Source organism: Apiospora marii (genome assembly GCF_038362585.1).
Source record: "Apiospora marii strain CBS 49790 chromosome Unknown utg000013l_segment0_segment0, whole genome shotgun sequence".
NCBI lineage: Eukaryota > Fungi > Ascomycota > Sordariomycetes > Amphisphaeriales > Apiosporaceae > Apiospora > Apiospora marii.
This window is the reverse complement of record NW_027117384.1, coordinates 1,559,650-1,577,599: the sequence shown is the minus strand read 5'-3', so window position 1 is coordinate 1,577,599 and position 17,950 is coordinate 1,559,650. Positions and strand designations below refer to the sequence as shown.

Sequence of the window (17,950 nt, the reverse complement as noted above, 5' to 3'; positions counted from 1 at the left end):
TTGTTCGGCCTGATGTCTGCGCTTATCGTGATGGTGGTACTACTGCCAACCCGCCTGGGCCTGGCTGTGTCTTTGAAGTACAAGTACTAAGCACTCACCCTCCTTCACACAAAACACCCTCTCTCTTCGTGTAAAGGCGGGCGCCAGGAGGCACACTCAAATTACGATGAGAACGATGATGACGATGACGATCCTTCCTCGCTTAAGCAGGCCTTGAGCAGAGAGAAGTAGAGAGAGAGAGCTAGGGAGAGAAAAAGGCAAAAGGGATAAGGCAAGAACAAAAAGAATAGATCTGCTATTTGCTACAAATAAAAGACGATAAATTGATGAAGCTTGATATAACCCACGTCCCGTCTCTGAAACGATACACCGCATGGCTATGAATGCTATAGACAAAGACAACACTTCGTATTGTATCTACCCAGTCATGTCGTTGGAAGTAACGAATACGGGTACTACCTACTCGATCGGTTGTTTGCTATGACGGGCATGCCGAAGCGAGCGAGGATGCAAGGGCGCGCTAAAATAAAAACAAAAAGGTCATCGGACGTAGATCAGATTGTAGTATTTTTAGTATCACTGTCGGCTCCTCGGCTAACTAGCCCAGCCATTGGAAGGATGTCTCTTCAGGGGTACAGGGAGGGCGAGTCTCGGAGTGGTAATTTCAAATGACAGATTTTGTTTAATTATAGGCCACTGATTCGTGGTTGGAAACGCCCACTTCCAGATCTCTGACTGACTGACTGACTGCGCGGAGAATTTCAAATCCTCCTACATAGTTTGCTGCTATCCAGTAGTACCGACTACTATTGCCCTGTATATATTCCTATTTCCTGGTATAGTGTATATAGCCTTGGCCCGTTCGGTCGCTGAAAGATGAATGACATGGAATGGAAAGGTACTGTATATACAAGAATAGAAAGCCTGATTATCTTTATCTGACCAACGGTTAACTCCTTTTTTCCTTTCCTTATCCGAGAATAGTATCGTAACTGAGGAGATCGTTCAAGTAGTCCCCTTAAGCTCAGTGTTGAAGTGAGGTGAGGTGGGATGGTTAAAGGGGCCACTCATCGAAAGTCGGTAGGGGGGTACAAGGGTATGTTGGCATTGCCGCTGAGAAGACTTCCCGAGGGCACCTGACTAAGACCGAACGTGCCAAAAGCCTCCGACGGATCGACCTGGGGACCAGACATTTGCACGGGACCTGCCGTTGTATGCCAGTTCGGCCAGAGACTGTCGAAATCGAATTCGGTTTCGTGGGCGCTGATTCCTTCCATGCCATGAACTCCCGTCTGTACAAGTCCAGTATTGACGGGAGAAGCACCACTGCCCTCAGGGCTTGGTTGCTGGAGCACAGATGGTAGTATAGGGGGTAGAGACTTTGGGAGACCGGGGGCGGACATTGAGGGTTCCTGCTTGATTATGGGAGGAAGTGAAGGGAGGGATTGTTGGGAACTGGGTCGGTTGGGGGTGAAAAACCCGACCATTGGATCATAGGTATTATTAGGGGCCGGAATGTTGATTATGGGTATCTTGCGACTAGGAAGGGAGAGCCTCCTCGCCGATGGCTGCCTAGACTTGTTCGCCCTGTCGAAAGCCTCGACAATCCACGACACTCTTTCTGCCTGAGGGTCATACTGGGCACAATACTTCAGAAACGATTTGCAGCTCCGGATGGCTTCCTCTGCTTTTGGGTTATGGTACAGTGAGGCAAACTCATTACTGAATATGATGAGGCCAGCTGCGAAGACAAAATGTCTGGAACCAGTTAGCCTGTGTTACTTGGGGGATCATCGTAGGTAGCCTGAGCAGTTACATTACAAAGGGATTGCACTGCGGTAAGTACTTTGATTCCCATGCAGTTTGTACAAGAAGAAGCGTGTGCTGCGACGCTTCAACGCAGGTTTGGGCAAACTTCTCCATCCTTTGGCTTAGCCGGGAGGGTTTAGACGTTACCCCAGTCTCCTGCTCCTGGGCCTTTTTGAGGATATACAGGAAGAACGGTCGTGTCAGTAGCATAATCGAATGACACTGCAGGAGATTAACATGCAGAATGGCAATTCCGTGGCTTGGGTCCAATTGATGATCGACGGCCTGGCGCCAGTGAAGCCCGTGGTGGAGGGACTCGTTCCATCCTTCCAGCTGTTCTGCTATTTCTTGGGCGACTACCGTCGATATCTTCCGTTTGGAGTAGACTTTCTTGAGTGTAACTCCAATGACATGACAGGTCTTCACTGCAGCATCCAGTGCTGCCACGCTGATCTTTTCGGCTTCGCTGAGCAACGCCGATGTCCCGTCGATCTTGTCAGTGAAATCCAGGGATTTTTCGGAGCAGTCCTCCTCAGAAATGGCGGTGGGCCGGCCAAGTGAGGCTGCGGAGAATCTGTCCAGCACGAAAAGAGTCCTCCATAGGTTCCGACGCGTCCTTCTTTGTACCGGAGTGAATATTATGTCGCAATCCTCTCTGTGGAGCCCGAGAGCAAACGCTGACCGTACGGCCATACCTGGAAACCCGTTAACTCGTTTCATGCACTGTGCCATCCACCATCTACTCACCATAGTAGGCATATGATGCGTTCCTTTTAGAAACGGACAACATGTACAAGGACATCAAGAGCAGTGCCTGTATAGACCAGAAATCCGCATCTTCAAACCCCGATACAGGATCGGCAAGGCTTTTGGCATTCCTGAAGAAGAACTCGGCGCGGTTCACCTTTTTATCGGATCGAAGCTTCTCAATGATTACTTCTTCTGGACTGCCAGGTCTGGGTCCAGCCATGACTAGACCTATAGCGAACACCATGTAGAGGGAACAGAGTACTGAAGGCTCTACGCTGAGAGGATCTTCATAGCACTCGTTCATCTGGGTATGGAAGAGCTCCCGGTCAAAGACCTCCACCAGCCCAGTTGTCTTTCAGGTAATTAGCGACCAGTTTCGGCAAAAAGAGGACAAGCTACCACCCACGTTTACAAAATACGACTCCACGAGGACATCTGCTGTATGGCGGTCCGGTAATACACCGCTCGGGGTACTTGGCGGTGGTAGAGTCATTGTTGCTTCCATGATCATATGCCGCCGAGGGTCTGTGGTGAAGTCTGATGGACCGGATATGCCCTCTACAATCATACGTATCCATTGCAGATACGATAAGCTGGCGGAATCACCAACGTACACTATGCCCAAGTTTAGCTATTGTTTCCTGTAGAAGGGGTGACAGCGCAGTATGGCAATACTTTCTCGACGAATGCCATCCTCGAATGACGACAACATTACCTGTCGCAAAGTGGCTCCAGCAATGCGGGATAGACACAGTATTGAAGAGAAGACTACTTACACAACCGACCTGTAGAGTCTTGGAGCATTCTGCGCGAGGGATAGACTTCAGCCTCATCCGCTACACCGCTTGCATTACTCATCCTGGATCGAGAGTCGGAGTCTATCTCCCCAGGGTTGGTCATGCGACGGGGTGGTTGAGTTGGAGTCTTCTGGACTGGTGCTGGCACTGGTGCTCGGGGCTGTCCAGAGATCGGATGTGCTGCAGGCGGCACCTCGATCGGATCCCACGGCGTGGCATTTGGCATGCCCGCCGGAGCAGCATGGCCAGGCTGGGTCTTCATATCTCCCAGGCTTGATCTCATGGACCGCGGTGAACTTTCGACATGGCGGCGCTTTGTTGGAGACCCAACGGGGCTATCGCCAGGTTCCAGGTTCGAAGGTGTGTATACGCATGGGAGCTGCCGCTTGGTGCAAGTGTTGCACGGCTTCTGCCCGTTGCACTAGAAGCGTAAAAGGTCAGCGCCAGATCGGCATTCGTGACCTAAATGACCATGGGCAATAGTAGAGCAGGTCGGGTGGCGCCTCTTTGTCATGCCCAGACATAGCAGTTTTACATTTAGTCTTCCCCGCGCTGTGGACGGCTACACGACTGCGTGGGCCAAGTGAGACAAGGGTGCTGCTCAAATCTAGTTGATTTATCGGCAGTTGTTATGGCATCAGCCGTGCCTTGTGTAAGGAAGAGGGACACTGCACTAGCAGCCGTCGCCAGAACCATTCGCTTGCCTGCCATTGAGCACTGTTCGCTACGCTGTCTACTGCTGTCACCACTCGATCACGGGATCGGTATGTGCGGTGAGTGACCCGAAAGGCTTGGCTAAGATTCCATGCGCACAGGGCGAGCTTCTCGGAAATGGAGCGGCAAGAAGAAGAAGGGCGACTTACTTTCTGTTTGCGTCGTTTGCAAGAGTCACAAGCACAAGCAGTCCGTTGTCTTTTGTCAGGATCGACCTTTGGTCTTGTCATGTTGCCTATGGCGACTGGCAGATGATGGGGTGTCACATCCGTCATCCGACAGCTAGCCACAAGTTTACGGGCACCTGGGCTCTCTGGCAGTAACTAAAGCGGGAACGGCGCCGGCTTACGGGCTACTCGGGAGAAGGATTTCGGATGCGGACAGTCGGCACATAATCAGCCCTGTCGGATGAGGATGGCTCAGATGCACTTGGTGCATCCGAGAGAGAGAAAAGCGTGATGAGTGGTCCTACAGGCGGCTCGGACCAGGAGGGGTGGGCTCGCTGCTCTAAACCGATATTTCAAGAAAGGGGAATCAGAATTGGCCCCGGGGGGTGCCGTAGCACCTTAGTCGGAATACGTATTCAGGCGACGTCGGGCTGGGGGGTGTGCCACGAACGTGGGTCTTCCTTGGGTCTTTGGGGGAGGGCAGATGATGGACCAAGCTGGAGAGGGCGCCCTTGGATCTTGGGGAGCAAAGGCATCAACAACAGCAGATCCAGAGTCGATAAAGGAGCAGTAAGAAAGATGGTAATAGCCGAGGGCGTCGGATGTGGGAAGGTTTTCCAGGTCCAGAATTGCTCGAGGTGATGCAGAACTCGCAAGGTTAAGTAGAACGCAAGGGGAGGCGGAGAAGACGTGGAGGACTTGGAGGATGTGATCGAGTCCCAGCAGCACACTAGAGCCTAGAGGCCTCGATGGCTTCTCCCCCCAGTGTGACAGTGTGCCCGGCCTGCCTGCCTGCCTGCCTGCCTCATCGAGGGTTGAGAGTGGGAGGGGTCTTCTCCATGGGCGCCGGAGAGGAACTGGGGGTGACGACGAGGGGCAGGATCAGATGAAATGGCCGGGCAGGGGACCAGGGCCATGATTGGCCTGTTGGTTAGCTGTAGAGTAATCAAGCGAACCTACGAGAGTAGGTTGGCGGTAGGTTGGCAGATGTAGCGAGGTGGTGGCGTCGTGCTGGCGTCAACTCTACCTTGGTCGATGCAAGCGGCATATATTGAACCGGCCTGAAAAGGGATTGATGTGATGGCAGTTTGGGGCATGTCTGTTATGCCTGAGTGGTCATGTCATGCAGGACGGCCCGTTACGACATGGGAAAGACAGCTCTGCTATGCGCTATACGACCTCAGAGTGCCGACTCGACTTTGGGCGTGATGCAGGCTGGGGTGGTATTCGTATTTGTGCCCGATGGGGGAGCGATAGACATTGGCATCCATCGTATGAGCTTCTCCATGCATTACCCAAGCACTGGCTCAGTTGACCTGCCTCTTTATTAGATGCAGGATCTGGGAATCGGCCCATTCGGCGGGTTCTGTTATCTTTTGCTTCCCTCTTCTAACTACATAAGAGTGGTAGAAGGTAATATTTGAAGTCTTCATGTGGAATTGGAAAGGGCCGCCTTCACTTTGAACAGTCAATTTGATGTTCCTTCCTTCCATCTGTCGCTCACTTGGTGGTACCTGCCTACCCAACCTTATGTTTCGTTTTATTGCCCAATGTGGCTTTACGCAGGTGCCTGTAGTGTTAGCTGCCAGTCAAATTCGGCAGTTGGTTTAAATAGATTGAGTGCGTGCCATGCGTACATGTACATACATCAAACATGTATCCAGGTTGACAGGCCAGAAGACAGGCTGGGACATATGTAATCCTCATTTCCTCCACGGTTCTGTGCCTGCCGGGACCGCTGTTCGTTCATGACAGACAGACCGAGCAAGCATTCGCCATCCATGCAGCAGCCATGCCATATTATTGATATTGGATATATCCAGCCCAGTCATTATCGCTCGGTGTGGGGGGAAGCCGGTGTGGGGACCCGGAACTCGTCGGATAATGCACCTAAAGCCCACCAGATAGACTTCGTAGCAGCCAATCATCCACCACCTCGCGGCTCCCTCTGGGGCCTACTCGGTGGCCGCCTGCTCCAACCCGCCAACACTGAAAGAGAGCCAAGATCTGGGTTCCCATCTAACCTTGATCAGAAGATCTCCAACCGCACCCCGATCCATCCAGATCCATTATACGAGACTGCCACGACCCGCCAACCGCCAGACCAGAATAGACACTACTTACCAGGTAATCTACAATACTACCCCTTTATGAAGCCGCCTGGACCCTGGGCCAGAGAAGCCTCCCGCTCGCCATCTGCACTCTGGGCATGCGCTGCTGCGGCTCTGGTCTGGGGGTCTGTTGGTCTGGGGGTTATTAATAACAAGACGCTGTGCTGTCTCAAGTTCTCCATCCATTTATTCTCGTGTCCACAAGAGTTGGCTTCGTCCCAACTTCAGCTATTCTCTCCAACTTACAGCTGACTCGCTTATCGGATCTTGCCCGCCGCATCCAATATTGCTTTCCAACCTTTTCCCCTGCGGCCCTGCCTTTTGCCGGAACTATTCAGCACTTGTCCCCATGGAATACCACCTCACTTGCTTATGGGCGCATTTATCCAGGCCCCGACACCGACAGCATTATCGCCTTCACTAATCTTGGCTAGCCTGCCTCCTCCTTACAGTTACAGGGTCCTCTTCGAGTCGTGCTCGCGCAACTAGTGGTAATACCACATACAATACCACAACAACGAAAGCCACCTCGTGACATCGAGCTTCGCATCGTGTCGTCGGCCTATTTTCTTTTTTTCTTTTTCTCACACCGGTCCCTCGTATAACATGTCACTCATTCGCCCTGGACGCTCTGCAACACCTCGGGGAGGCTTGATGTCACGAACAGAGAACACGCCTTTTGTCTTTTGATCATGAACATCGCTTTTCCCCCTCCTCCTCTTCTTCTTCTTCCTCCTCATCACGGAAGCCGCTTGCATGATGCACATCACGGAAACTCTTTCCCGTGCATTGCTCTGGTAACGCTTGTACTTGGCCGAACTCGACACGGTCAAGGTCATAGGGCCACGCTAGCGAGACGAGACTGAACCTTGATGCATCTCAGATCCTGCAAGTATTTGTGCATGTCGTCTCCTCCTGCCAAATGCGCGGAAAGTAGCCCTAGTGATGCGCCTCGCGACTGCAGGCGTCTGCTTCTGGAAGTTCGACAGGCCGGATATTGAAGCTTACGAGAACTGTCCCTGCACACGTGGTTCACGGCCGCCTCGGCTCGACCCTCATCCAGGCTCAGCCCTACCGCCATCATCATTTCGTCACACTAGCTCCTATGTCCCTTCACCCGGCTTGAGATACCCTCGAGGACGAGAGACTTTTTCCTTTTTTTCACCAGAGCCAGGCAGATCCCGCTAGCCCGTTGCATGGGGCAATATTGCTTGCTTTGCCTTATATTGTGCTTGTTCGGACTTCTTGCTTGGCTTGGACGACGGACACACAAACATGTTCGGTTCATTTAATAAGCAGTGACCTGGGATGAAGAGGCTTGATTCTCGTTCCTTGATCCAGCTCCGTTTCTAAGAAAAGAACAACCACTTAATCTCGCCCCTACCCCTAGTAATCTCGTATTGCCATCAGCCCTGCTGCAATGGGCAATGACACGACCATAGATGCTGATACGCCGGGCCCTACGGGGTACTCGGTGACTGCGGGGGCGCACTGTGCGTTCCAGGCTCTTGTATCCGCATGCATGTCGGAGCTTCCACGTGAGCTTGACCGGTACATTGGCAAAGTCACCTTCTCCAGCACCTCAACCGCGGGGAGCACGCCATGCTTCCCGTGCCCGCTGAAGGAGCAGGAAGCCGGCTGCGCGCTCAAGGCGCTTGAGGGCTGCCTGGTCGGAGCCCTCGTCGACCTCCGCCATGGCAGGCAGGCACAGGGGCGGAGAATTGAAGTAGATGCGGCAAAAGTAACCTGTTTCTTAATGTCGGCCTATATAACCACCTTGGACGGGATGGGTAAGACACATCCCAAGATCAAGTACCGGCTCCCTGGTATGTCCATTTTGTTCCTCCCCTTGCTTGAATGCGTTGGCCACCCCATGCTGATCCAAAAGCCACCCCAGATACCGATCTAAACCAGGCACAGTCAAATCTATACCGGCGCTTGTCAGCCAATCTATACGAAACATGTAACACAGGCCAGTATTACCACATTCATGGTTCGCTGGAGGCGAGTACGACGCTGCGTATGATCGGCCTGCCACCGTTCCTTGCAGGTAGCAATGACTACCGCCAATGCGTGGCCGTCATCGAAAATGCGGTGAAGAGGCTGTCGATCGCAGACCTGGAGCTCAGAAACCAGAAATACAGACAAGCAGGGGCGCCGGCTCTGACCAAGGATCAGTTCCGCCGGACCGCCCACGGGCAGGCTCTGGCAGGCATTGCACCATTCACAGTCCAGTCTCTCGACACCCCGTCGCCTCCCACCCCCTTCCCGAACATTGACCCCCAGCACGCCGCCTCTGGCATCACCCAGTGCCTGGCCGGTATACGTGTCCTTGAGCTCTGCCGAGTCATAGCAGGCCCGACGATTGGCCGTTCCCTTGCGGCCCACGGCGCGTCAGTCCTCAAGGTCACCTCGGCCAAGCTTCCCGACGTCCCGTTCTTTCAGCTCGACGTCAACACGGGCAAGCACGCCACATCGCTGCACCTCAAGGACCCCCGCGACCGCGCCACCTTCGAAACCCTTTTAGCCACCGCCGACGTCATCATCGACGGCTACCGGCCGGGTGTTCTGGCCTCGCTGGGCTACTCCCCGGAGAGTCTGGCGGCCAAGGCGCAGGAGCGCGGCCGCGGCATCGTCTACGTGGCCGAGGACTGCTTCGGCGGCAGCGGCGTCCCGGGCGCCGCGTGGTCGCACCGCCCCGGCTGGCAGCAGATCGCCGACTGCGCGACCGGCGTGGCCTGGGAGCAGGGCTGGTTCATGGGGCTCGAGGAGCCGGTGGTGCCCCCCTTCCCCGTCTCCGACTACGCCACGGGCATCCTGGGCACCATCGCGGCCCTCGCGGCCCTGCACCGGCGCGCCGTCAGCGGCGGCTCCTGGATCGCCCGCACCTCGCTGGCCCAGTACGACCTCTTCCTCCTCCACGCCCTGGGGCCCTACCCGCCCGAGGTCCAGGAGCACCTGTGGGACGCCCACGACCGCGACTTCTTCGACTTGCGCCACAGCGACTCGGTCGACGAGGTCAGCGCCCGCGCGCTGCGCAGCATGAAGAGGCTCTACCCCGAGCTGTTCCGCGACGATATGCTGCACAAGGCCTTCTCCCCGGGCTTCGGCGGCGAGGTGGCTTGGCCCAAAGAGCCGCTCAAGGTCGCGGGCGTCACGATAGGCCATGTGCGGCCGACACGGCCGAATGGCTACGATCCGCCGTCGTGGGACGGCTGGGAGAGGGATGCATCCATGTTGACGGGGGTGGACTCTGTCAGCCTGCTATGATTGGAGAGCGATCAGTCAAGGAAATGCGAAAGCACGTACACGACCTCGACTAGGCTGGCAGAATTCCATATGCATTCAGTCCCCAATTACTTCAATTCCCCACGTCCTTCCAAATGAAGAATGGATATTCGGAGAGGGGCGTATATCTTGAGCCCTGAGCATAGCGTGCGTATGAGTGGTGTTTGGCGTGTTACCAGTATGTAGTTTGCCGGTTCAATGGAGCAAAGCATGCCTCCATATTTTCTCAATTCAAGGAGGCCTGCTGTTTTTCTGCTTCCTGTCTGTTATGGAGAAACAAAGTATTTACGGCCCCTAGTCGAGGAGATCGATCCCTCAAGAGGGCAACGAGTTTTTTAGGAATGACAAACGAGAAGATTGGTATATACTTTGAGTTTTGATTGATGAATAGAGTCCACAAGTATCGATGCAATGGTCTATCCGCAGTTGCTCCCCCTTCTGCTTGCCAGGAACGCCTATATTACATAAATCGCTCTTTCTCCCGCTCGAAGAAGTCGTCCTTTACAGCACCAGTCGGCCAGGGTCGTTCTCCAGAACCATCTTCATCCGCGACAGGAAAGCCTCGGCCCGCTTCTGCTCGGCCGGAGGCACCGTCAGGGTGAACGTGTTGACGCCGGTCGAGACGCCGGAAGCGCCCGCGGGCTGCTGCTTGGGGGCGGCCTTGGCGCTCTTCTTGGTGCCGCTGGCCAGGAAGTCGATGATGTCCATCTGGCTGGCCTTGGGCTTCGGGGCGACACCAATGAAGGAAGAGGGGGGCAGAGCCGCGACCTGGGGGAGGTAGTGGCCCCGCGAGATCTTGGGGCTGACCTTATCCAGACCCAGGACCTGGTTGAACAGCTCGTCGGCCGAGGGCTTGTAGTTGGACGGCAGGGGCAGGGCGTCGTTGGCGACGTCGGCCGCGCGAGCAATAAAGGTCGAGAGGGGCATGAAGGTGCCGATGGTGGTCTCGATACGCTTCTGGACCTCGATGACGGAGGCGAGCGACACGGGGAGGGAGATCTGGAGGTCTTTGGGAACGGCGGCTTCGGCCTTGGCGCCCTTCTTGGCCGCCTTCGCCGGCGCTGCCGCCTTGGCGATCTTGATGTTGCTGAGATCGAGGTGCGAGTTGTGCTCGAAGCGCTTGGCAATCTCGGCCGGTCGGTCGCCAGTCACCTTGCCCAGGTAAGCCAGCACGTCACCCTTCAGGAGCCGGCCCTGGGGACCGGTCGGCGTCATCTCGCTGATGGCGGACTCGCCGAGGCCGTTCTCCTTAATCAGGTGCTCGACCGAGGGGTACAGAGGGTACTTCTGGGGCGCGGCCTTCTGGCCCGACTTCTTCGGCGTGCTGGAAGGAGCCGCCTTCTTCTCCTCCTTGGGCTGCGCCGCCTCGGGCTCCTTCTTGGCCTCCTTGGGCGGGGTGGCCTTGGAGTTGTCGGCGGGCATCTCCAAGGAGCTGATGTCGTCGCCGGCCTCGGCCAGGACGCCGATGCGCGCGCCGACCTGCACGCCCTTAGCGCCGTCGCCCTGGGTAATCTTCATGAGGATGCCGTCGTCCTGGGCCTCGACGTCCATGGAGGCCTTGTCGGTCTCGATCTCGAGGATCACGTCGCCGGCGGAGAAGGCATCGCCCTCCTTGAGCTTCCACGAGGCAATGTTGCCCTCGGTCATGGTCGGCGAGAGGGCGGGCATGGTGAAGTTCTGGGCGGCGAGCGAGGCAGCGGATGTCCGGAAACCTGCGAGTACGAGAGCGTCACGTCAGCATCAATTGGCAGGACAGGACAAGGGCAGGCAGAACGCGGAGGGCTTGGTGGTTTCGCTCTTCCTTACCTCTGGCTGTGACATCTTGCGTGACCTTCCGACTGGCCAGCCGGGCAGAAAGGCGACACGCGGTCGCGAGGGAGGCCATGTCTTGTTTGCGGGGTGCACTCCGGTTGAGGGATGTGTCGGACAAGCTGGCGACCTCAATTGAGCTTTTTTATTATTTTGAGATTGGAGAGGTACGCCAATGCAATTGTCGGAGCTGCAGGAGCTTAGCCAAGTCAGCTCACCAAAAAATTGCCTAGAGCTTGTTGGGGACAGCGGCTCCGGCCTCTGCCGATGGCCGTACAGCCTTTTTAAATTATCCACCCCCGTTCATGCTCACAAACTCGCTTGCTTCCAACCAAGGAAACCAGAATGTATAATAGAGCGAGTTTTAAAGCTATCATACTTACATGTTATACGGACCTGCGGAATGTCTGGATAAGTCATGAGTGCCCAATGCTAAAGGGTTGGCTGTGTGCGGTGTGCTCTATACCGTACCACTGCCCAGAAATAGCTTATCGAAATCTAGGGACCCGGTATGTTGGTAAGTTTTTACACACCAACTTGGCCGGGCGGGCTACCTGCCTTGTCTAGACAGGTACTCCAATTCCTTATACCTCGTCAATTGTTTTTATAAGAATATATATTTATAAGTATATAGATCTATGTCCTGTATATAATGAATAAATATATTTTCTCTAATTGTATTCTCTTTTCATGTGATCCTCGAATTAATTGGCCCTGAACAATACCTACATTTTGACACATCGGACGCCGGAAAGTTCCGCCGGTACCCCGACACGCCTGTGGAACTTTTTCGTGATGCTCAGTCCAAATCTTGAAGCTCTCCAAGCTGCCCGGCACTAAACTGCATCTTGATCCATTGCGGCCCTACACCAAACCCGGGGTATGCGATTTTCGTGTGATCCGGTACCTGGAGCCCGATGACAGCTCCCACCTCAATATGCCGGGGCTTCACCCACCCCGTCGTCCTGCTAATGCGAAGCTCGCTTAAGCAGCCCACGATGCGACAGGCCTTCTTCACCTCGAGCACCACACCCCTAACGCCGGCGGCGATACGAACCCCCCTGGGCAAGAGGCTCCTCTCGACAACCCGGCAACTGCTCAGCCAAGCCACCGAAAAGGGCAGGAATGCGACCCCCAAAACGCCGCCGGCTCCCCCCGCGGTAGGAGGAGGAGCGGCCAACCCAACCTCGGCGTACGCCCTGCGGCTCGCCCAGAACAAGCACGGCGCCACCCTCTTCGAAGCGGCGCCGCAGCGCATGTTCCTCGCCTCGAGCTACGCGGCCGGCTTCGTCTGCATCGGCGGCGCCATCGTCAACCTCTACTACAACGTCTACAACCCGCCCCCGGGGCTCGGCGACTGGATCCCGTACGCCTTCAGCGCCGTAGCCGTCATGCTGGCGCTCCTGGGCACCAACTTTGCCCTCATGCCCGCCCATGTCGTCCGCCTGATCCGGGTGCTCCCCTCGGCCGCGGCGACAGCGGCCGGTAAGCCAGGAGGCGCGCGCCCGGGTCTGGTGGCTGGAAGCAGCTCCGTCTCCCACAAGGTCCAGCTCGAGGTCTTGGTGCGGCGGCTGACCCCGATCCCCGGGTTCCCCCTGAAGCGGATGGTGGTGGAGCCCAACGAGATCGTCATGAAAACCCGTCTCTTCCACCCCAAGAAGGCGGAGCCCACGGAGATCGAGAAGATGCGCATGGGCCGGGAGTGGGAGAAGCGCAAAAAGGAGCAGATGCAGTACAACAAGGACCACCTCATGACCGCGCCGTTCCGCGACGGCGCCTGGGCCATGGGTCAGTTCTTCTCGGCCATCCGCCGGGGTTTGACCGGAGAGGGCTTTGCCCCGGTCGAGATCAAGGGTGGCAAGTACAAGCTGGATATCGTCAAGGGGTATGCACTGGAGGATGGGCGGGCCCTAGACAGAATCGTCCGGATCGAGTCGGATCCTAAGTATGCTCACTTGGAGGCGAGAGGTCGGTAGAAAACTGAGTGTAATGACACACTTAGTACGACACGGCACTGTCTAGCATCCATGTACAATACCTTAGACTCTCCTGGTACAGCGAAAAATATGTGTACATTATTATATAGATCTTGCGCATGATACATGGACTAACTGCGTCCGCTTAGGGCATCCTTCTCCGCTAGTAGTAATAAACGTCCTGCATCGAAGACTACTTGCAAAGCCTCTTTTGTGTTCTTTGGGCTGTGCTTAATATTCTGTTGGCAGATCTCTCCCTTCGAAAAGGCGATTCATGCGGGCAATCCGTCATATTCAGTTAAACTACCCGCTTAACGCAGTCTCTTCCTGATGCAATAGCCCTTGGCAGCGGTGATGTCGGCTTATCAAGCATTCAACTGCCACTCATAGCTACTGTTTGCGTTAATACGAGAGACTTCACTTGGTTCGATGAGGAGGCAGCTCCGATGAGAAAGCAGTCAGAAGCCTGCGAGATAACATCCCCTTACTTGTTAATCCAACAACCTCAAGGTGTCCCACCGCCGCTTGGAGGACATCTCACAGCTCACTATGAAAGTACTCGTCCTGAACCTGCCCCGTACCGAAACCTAAAGTAACTATGTAAGCTGTTGACCCCTTGATGACTCTATGTGAATAACCCTGTCTGTAAACATCTGTAAACCTCTTGACTTACACGATAACCTCTCTTTCAGCCCCTGCAGAAGTGATACAGCTGGACATCACGCCGATCTACCACATGCGTGAGGTCGGCAAGAACCAGCATACGCCGGTGTCGACCGAGGCGATTGAAGGCGGGTTCGAGGGAGGCGCGCCTTGGGGACGCGAGGCGTTTGACAGAATTCTGGGCGAGTACGAAGTAAGCGAGTCTCTCTTTCACTCACCCACATCGAGCTTTTGCATGGCAAGGCAAAAAGGGGGCGGGACATTTGGATAGTAAGCCATGTAAAAAGGGGTCACGCCCAAGGATGCGTGTTTCCTTCAAGGAAGAAGCGTCCTGGCAGTGTTAGTCAACTGCCACCCCCTTTTGAAAGTTTCCTTTCGTCTTACAAGCAGGGTCGGACATCAGTCTATTCAGAACAGCACGAACGTGGGACTGCTTGCTCGTTCGCTTGGAGTCGTAGCAATGATGCTAACCCGGGTGGTGTACGGGGAAAGGGGTTGACAGACTACCCAGCCGCAGTTTTCCTCAAAGAGCTCATCGAGGCATACCTAGAGGCAGCAGCGATCTAGATCGTACGCGAATACGAGCAGAAGTGATACGACTCGATGATGTCGATCTTGATACCCACCCAGGCCTAACACGACCACCGGACGAGTGAGATGTACCGCCTGGCTGCGAAGTCCCATCATCACTGCTGGTAAGTTTCAGAGATCATCCATAGTAGCAACTTTTTAGTAGCGAAGAGTTCCCTTTGAACCAGCAACCCCTCTTTTCGCTTCCTGGCGAGAGTCGTGCTTTACTTTGCAAATTGCTACGACAGGGTCATTGCCTGGGCCATTTTGTAGGGAGTCCCTTGACACTCCCCGTTCTGTATCTATTTCTCGTGCTTTATTGTACAGTCCCCCTAACCTCATTTACACCTCAACTGTGCATGATCGAGATCTGTAGCAGCGGATCAGCACGCTGCCCACCTTCATGATTCAAAGCCATTGATACAGAACCCAGGTCCAACGACTTCCCCAAACATGGTCCAGCGCTCTGCCAGAAGCACAACCAGTCCATCAAAGACGCGGCTGCACATCGAGCCCAGAAGCTACTCGAACAAAGACAGGCCCGGCACGAGTTGGGCGCCGCTATGCAAGGACTTGGGTTTGCCGACGCCAGCTACCGACGTCCCCCACCCGCGAGCCGATGGCTGGCTGGATTTCAAACACAGAAGAGTCGAGAAGGCATAGCAAATCAAGAACTCAGACCAGCTAGCCTACCTTGTCTGAGGGCGGTGACAAACGACTAAGGGGCGGCAAAATAAAACAAACGGTGAGCCGCGTTTCTTGGAGAGCGAAACCACTGGTCCTACGGGCGAGAAAGACATGTCTTCCTGACGGCTAAGCTCTGCGTATGCATGTTTACTTTGGTTGTCGAGATACCTGTAACTAGAACCATAATTGATTTGTGATCGACGGTGAACGCAAGGGATGATGCCCCCCAGATCACCGGTGGTTCGAATTAGCACGTGATGGCTGGTTGCTGTCACCGAAGCCACAACCGCCGTCACGCGACCTCGCGAACCTGTCATTCAGAAGCGAGGGACTTACCTTGCCTACGGGGTCCAGCCTGGCGGTCTGCCATTGGCGTTACAGAGCAGGAGCCCAGGGGGTCGGAATACTTGATGCAACATCGGATCTGCCGATCTTGTTGCTCTGCGGGATAATCCAATCATCGTGCTGACAAGCACACCGGCCCCCCTTTGATCAGAAGCTTTACCACAGATCTCAGCCAATAGCCAGTCCGGTAAACAACCAGTCACACCCTATACTAGCGGTGATATGTGCTGTATAGCAGCCTAGGATACGTGGCTCGGACCCAAAACCGCGAGCTGGAAGGTTGAAGAACTCAACTGAGGTCGGAATAACAGGAAACTCGACGTTAGTTCGGTCCGAGGCGCGCCCCCGTTGGCGCCATTGGAACGCTGTCCAGGGATCAGTGCTATACCGTCTCCCCGTCCCTTCTACACGTAGCAAGCAGCCAGCCCCCCAGTACAGATCGGTAAGTTCCCGACCCGTACCGATACATGGATGAACGAGGAGGGAGAGAGGGGCCCCCTTTGAGCTGGCATATCCCCATCCGTGACCTCGGCATTCGGAAAGAAAGGAAGAAGGAAGGCGAAGGATGGGGAGGAGGAGGGGTTCATGCTAAACAAGGCCTTCGAAGAAGGGACGAACAAGATTTTCACCGCCCGCGCCTATAGCATATGCATATGGCGAGGCTGCAACGGGTGGATGTGGTCTGTATGGCTGCGACGGGAGCCTTGGCGGTTCGGCGACTCGTGAAACGTCAAAACGGGGGGTTGTCATGACGGAGTGACGTTCAGCTTCGGCCACTTTAGTGATTAGGTAGTAGTCGCGAGGGTGGGTTTTGGTTCCCGTCAGCGCAGTACCTGGCGGCGGGCTGGTCTGCCTCCCATTGAACCGATGTTGTTTGTTGGCCGTCTTTCTATTTTATGTGTCAGCGCCGATCGAGAAACAAGGTTTATCGTGAACAAGACCCTCCCTCCCCCTCCCCCAAAGCGAAGGCGCATAAGCACGACACAGGTGCGTCCCTTGCTTCTCAAAAGGGTCGAAGCAAGGCTGTTGTGGGAAAGCAAGTAAACAAGTACGTCATATGTCCACAGAATAAGTTTCCTGTCAGAACTGGTAGAACATCGACCTACAGTTCTTGGCAACGGGTATTGGGGAGGATTTGGGGCGGCGGTGATTGGCTGGCGAAGGCGAGTTCCGGGGCTATAGGGGACCCAGCGATTCCACATGTAAGCAGTGAGCGCCCCTCTCCCTGAGCGCCCTCCCCGCCATACTAACTTCATCTATTTGACCGACCCATAGCCAACCATCAATCTATAGGTGAGCAATGCGCTGGAAATAGCCTCTCTGATGGGGCAGGTGAGGGGTCGGCTGGCTGAATGGATACCTGTGCTCTACGCACGTCTGCTTTTTCTGTAAAGGAATTCCAAGGAAGTAACAATTGAGTTTGGGGGCAGTCGGCCCATGGTCAAGCCGAGGGAAGGATCAATGGTTTGGTTTGCAGCAAGATGAAGAGTGGATGGAATAGGCAATGCAGCAGATTGTGGGCGGCAGTATTCCAGCCGTTACAACAGGAGCGGGCGGTCAGTCAGCCTCATCTCCAACTGTTGCTTCTACGGCACTGGTTTTTTCTTCTTCTTCTGCATGGCTTATGGGGCAGCTCTTCTTCCCAGACCCTTTTGCCCTCTTCGCATTGACAAGATGCCGTATGCCTCATTTAGAAGAAGAAAACGTGGTCCACTCTAACTGCCAGCCACGCTAAATCCCAAAAAGTAAGTAGGGCATATGTACCGCAAGTTAGCTAACTTACGGATTGGATTCGATCAGATCTCGATAAAGAAAAATTAGAAGAGTCGCAACGGTGAGATTAGATCCGGCGTGTTGTGCATTATCGTAAGCGAGCAACGTCGGCATTGTCGCCGATCCCAATATTGAAGGGTCTGCCCACAACATTCGGTGAGAGCGAGCGAGAAGGTGAGCACTCGCGCAATGCTTATGCAGTCTTCGCAAAACCTATGCTACCTAACGCCCATTCGCAATATCATGCATATCTCGCGTAACAATGTCCTCGCCGACAACGGAAATTAAACCGTAGCACAGCCAAGGGGCGTTGGGAAATGTTATGTTCTACAAGCGCACTCACCATTCGTTCGTGGTCTGATGGATCTGATGTTCAGGGTTCAAGGTTGGCTGCCCTAGGCCGGCAGTCGAAAATAGGCGTGGAAGCTCTTAGCATCTTTGCTGTCAATGCCGAAACGGAGGAGGTTGACCGACCTAAGAGTTTGAACGGC

The 17,950-nt window shown here is 54.8% G+C and overlaps 5 protein-coding genes across 5 annotated transcripts; 3 read left to right on the top strand and 2 right to left on the bottom strand.

Annotated features, from left to right (window-relative positions):
* Positions 1–1,067: 1,067 nt before the first annotated feature.
* On the bottom strand, positions 1,068–4,300 carry PG985_015622 (fungal specific transcription factor domain-containing protein; the record flags this gene model as incomplete). Its single annotated transcript, XM_066835388.1, has 6 exons — positions 1,068–1,758; positions 1,817–2,504; positions 2,557–2,911; positions 2,966–3,174; positions 3,336–3,777; positions 4,094–4,300. The coding sequence occupies 6 exons, from the start codon at positions 4,298–4,300 to the stop codon at positions 1,068–1,070; spliced, it is 2,592 nt and encodes an 863-aa protein (XP_066676591.1).
* A 3,468-nt stretch (positions 4,301–7,768) lies between these two features.
* Positions 7,769–9,618, top strand: PG985_015621 (uncharacterized protein; the record flags this gene model as incomplete). Its single annotated transcript, XM_066835387.1, has 2 exons — positions 7,769–8,174; positions 8,246–9,618. 2 exons carry the CDS (start codon positions 7,769–7,771, stop codon positions 9,616–9,618), a joined length of 1,779 nt encoding a protein of 592 aa, XP_066676590.1.
* Positions 9,619–10,137: 519 nt separating this feature from the next.
* PG985_015620 (uncharacterized protein) lies at positions 10,138–11,542 on the bottom strand (the record flags this gene model as incomplete). Its single annotated transcript, XM_066835386.1, has 2 exons — positions 11,443–11,542; positions 10,138–11,348 (listed from the first exon to the last, which is right to left on the bottom strand). The coding sequence occupies exons 1-2, from the start codon at positions 11,519–11,521 to the stop codon at positions 10,138–10,140; spliced, it is 1,290 nt and encodes a 429-aa protein (XP_066676589.1). The 5' UTR covers positions 11,522–11,542.
* A 901-nt stretch (positions 11,543–12,443) lies between these two features.
* On the top strand, positions 12,444–13,421 carry PG985_015619 (uncharacterized protein; the record flags this gene model as incomplete). The annotated part of the gene is made up of 1 exon (XM_066835385.1): positions 12,444–13,421. The coding sequence occupies one exon, from the start codon at positions 12,444–12,446 to the stop codon at positions 13,419–13,421; it is 978 nt and encodes a 325-aa protein (XP_066676588.1).
* Positions 13,422–13,970: 549 nt separating this feature from the next.
* On the top strand, positions 13,971–14,651 carry PG985_015618 (uncharacterized protein; the record flags this gene model as incomplete). The annotated part of the gene is made up of 3 exons (XM_066835384.1): positions 13,971–13,998; positions 14,114–14,277; positions 14,502–14,651. 3 exons carry the CDS (start codon positions 13,971–13,973, stop codon positions 14,649–14,651), a joined length of 342 nt encoding a protein of 113 aa, XP_066676587.1.
* Positions 14,652–17,950: the final 3,299 nt, after the last annotated feature.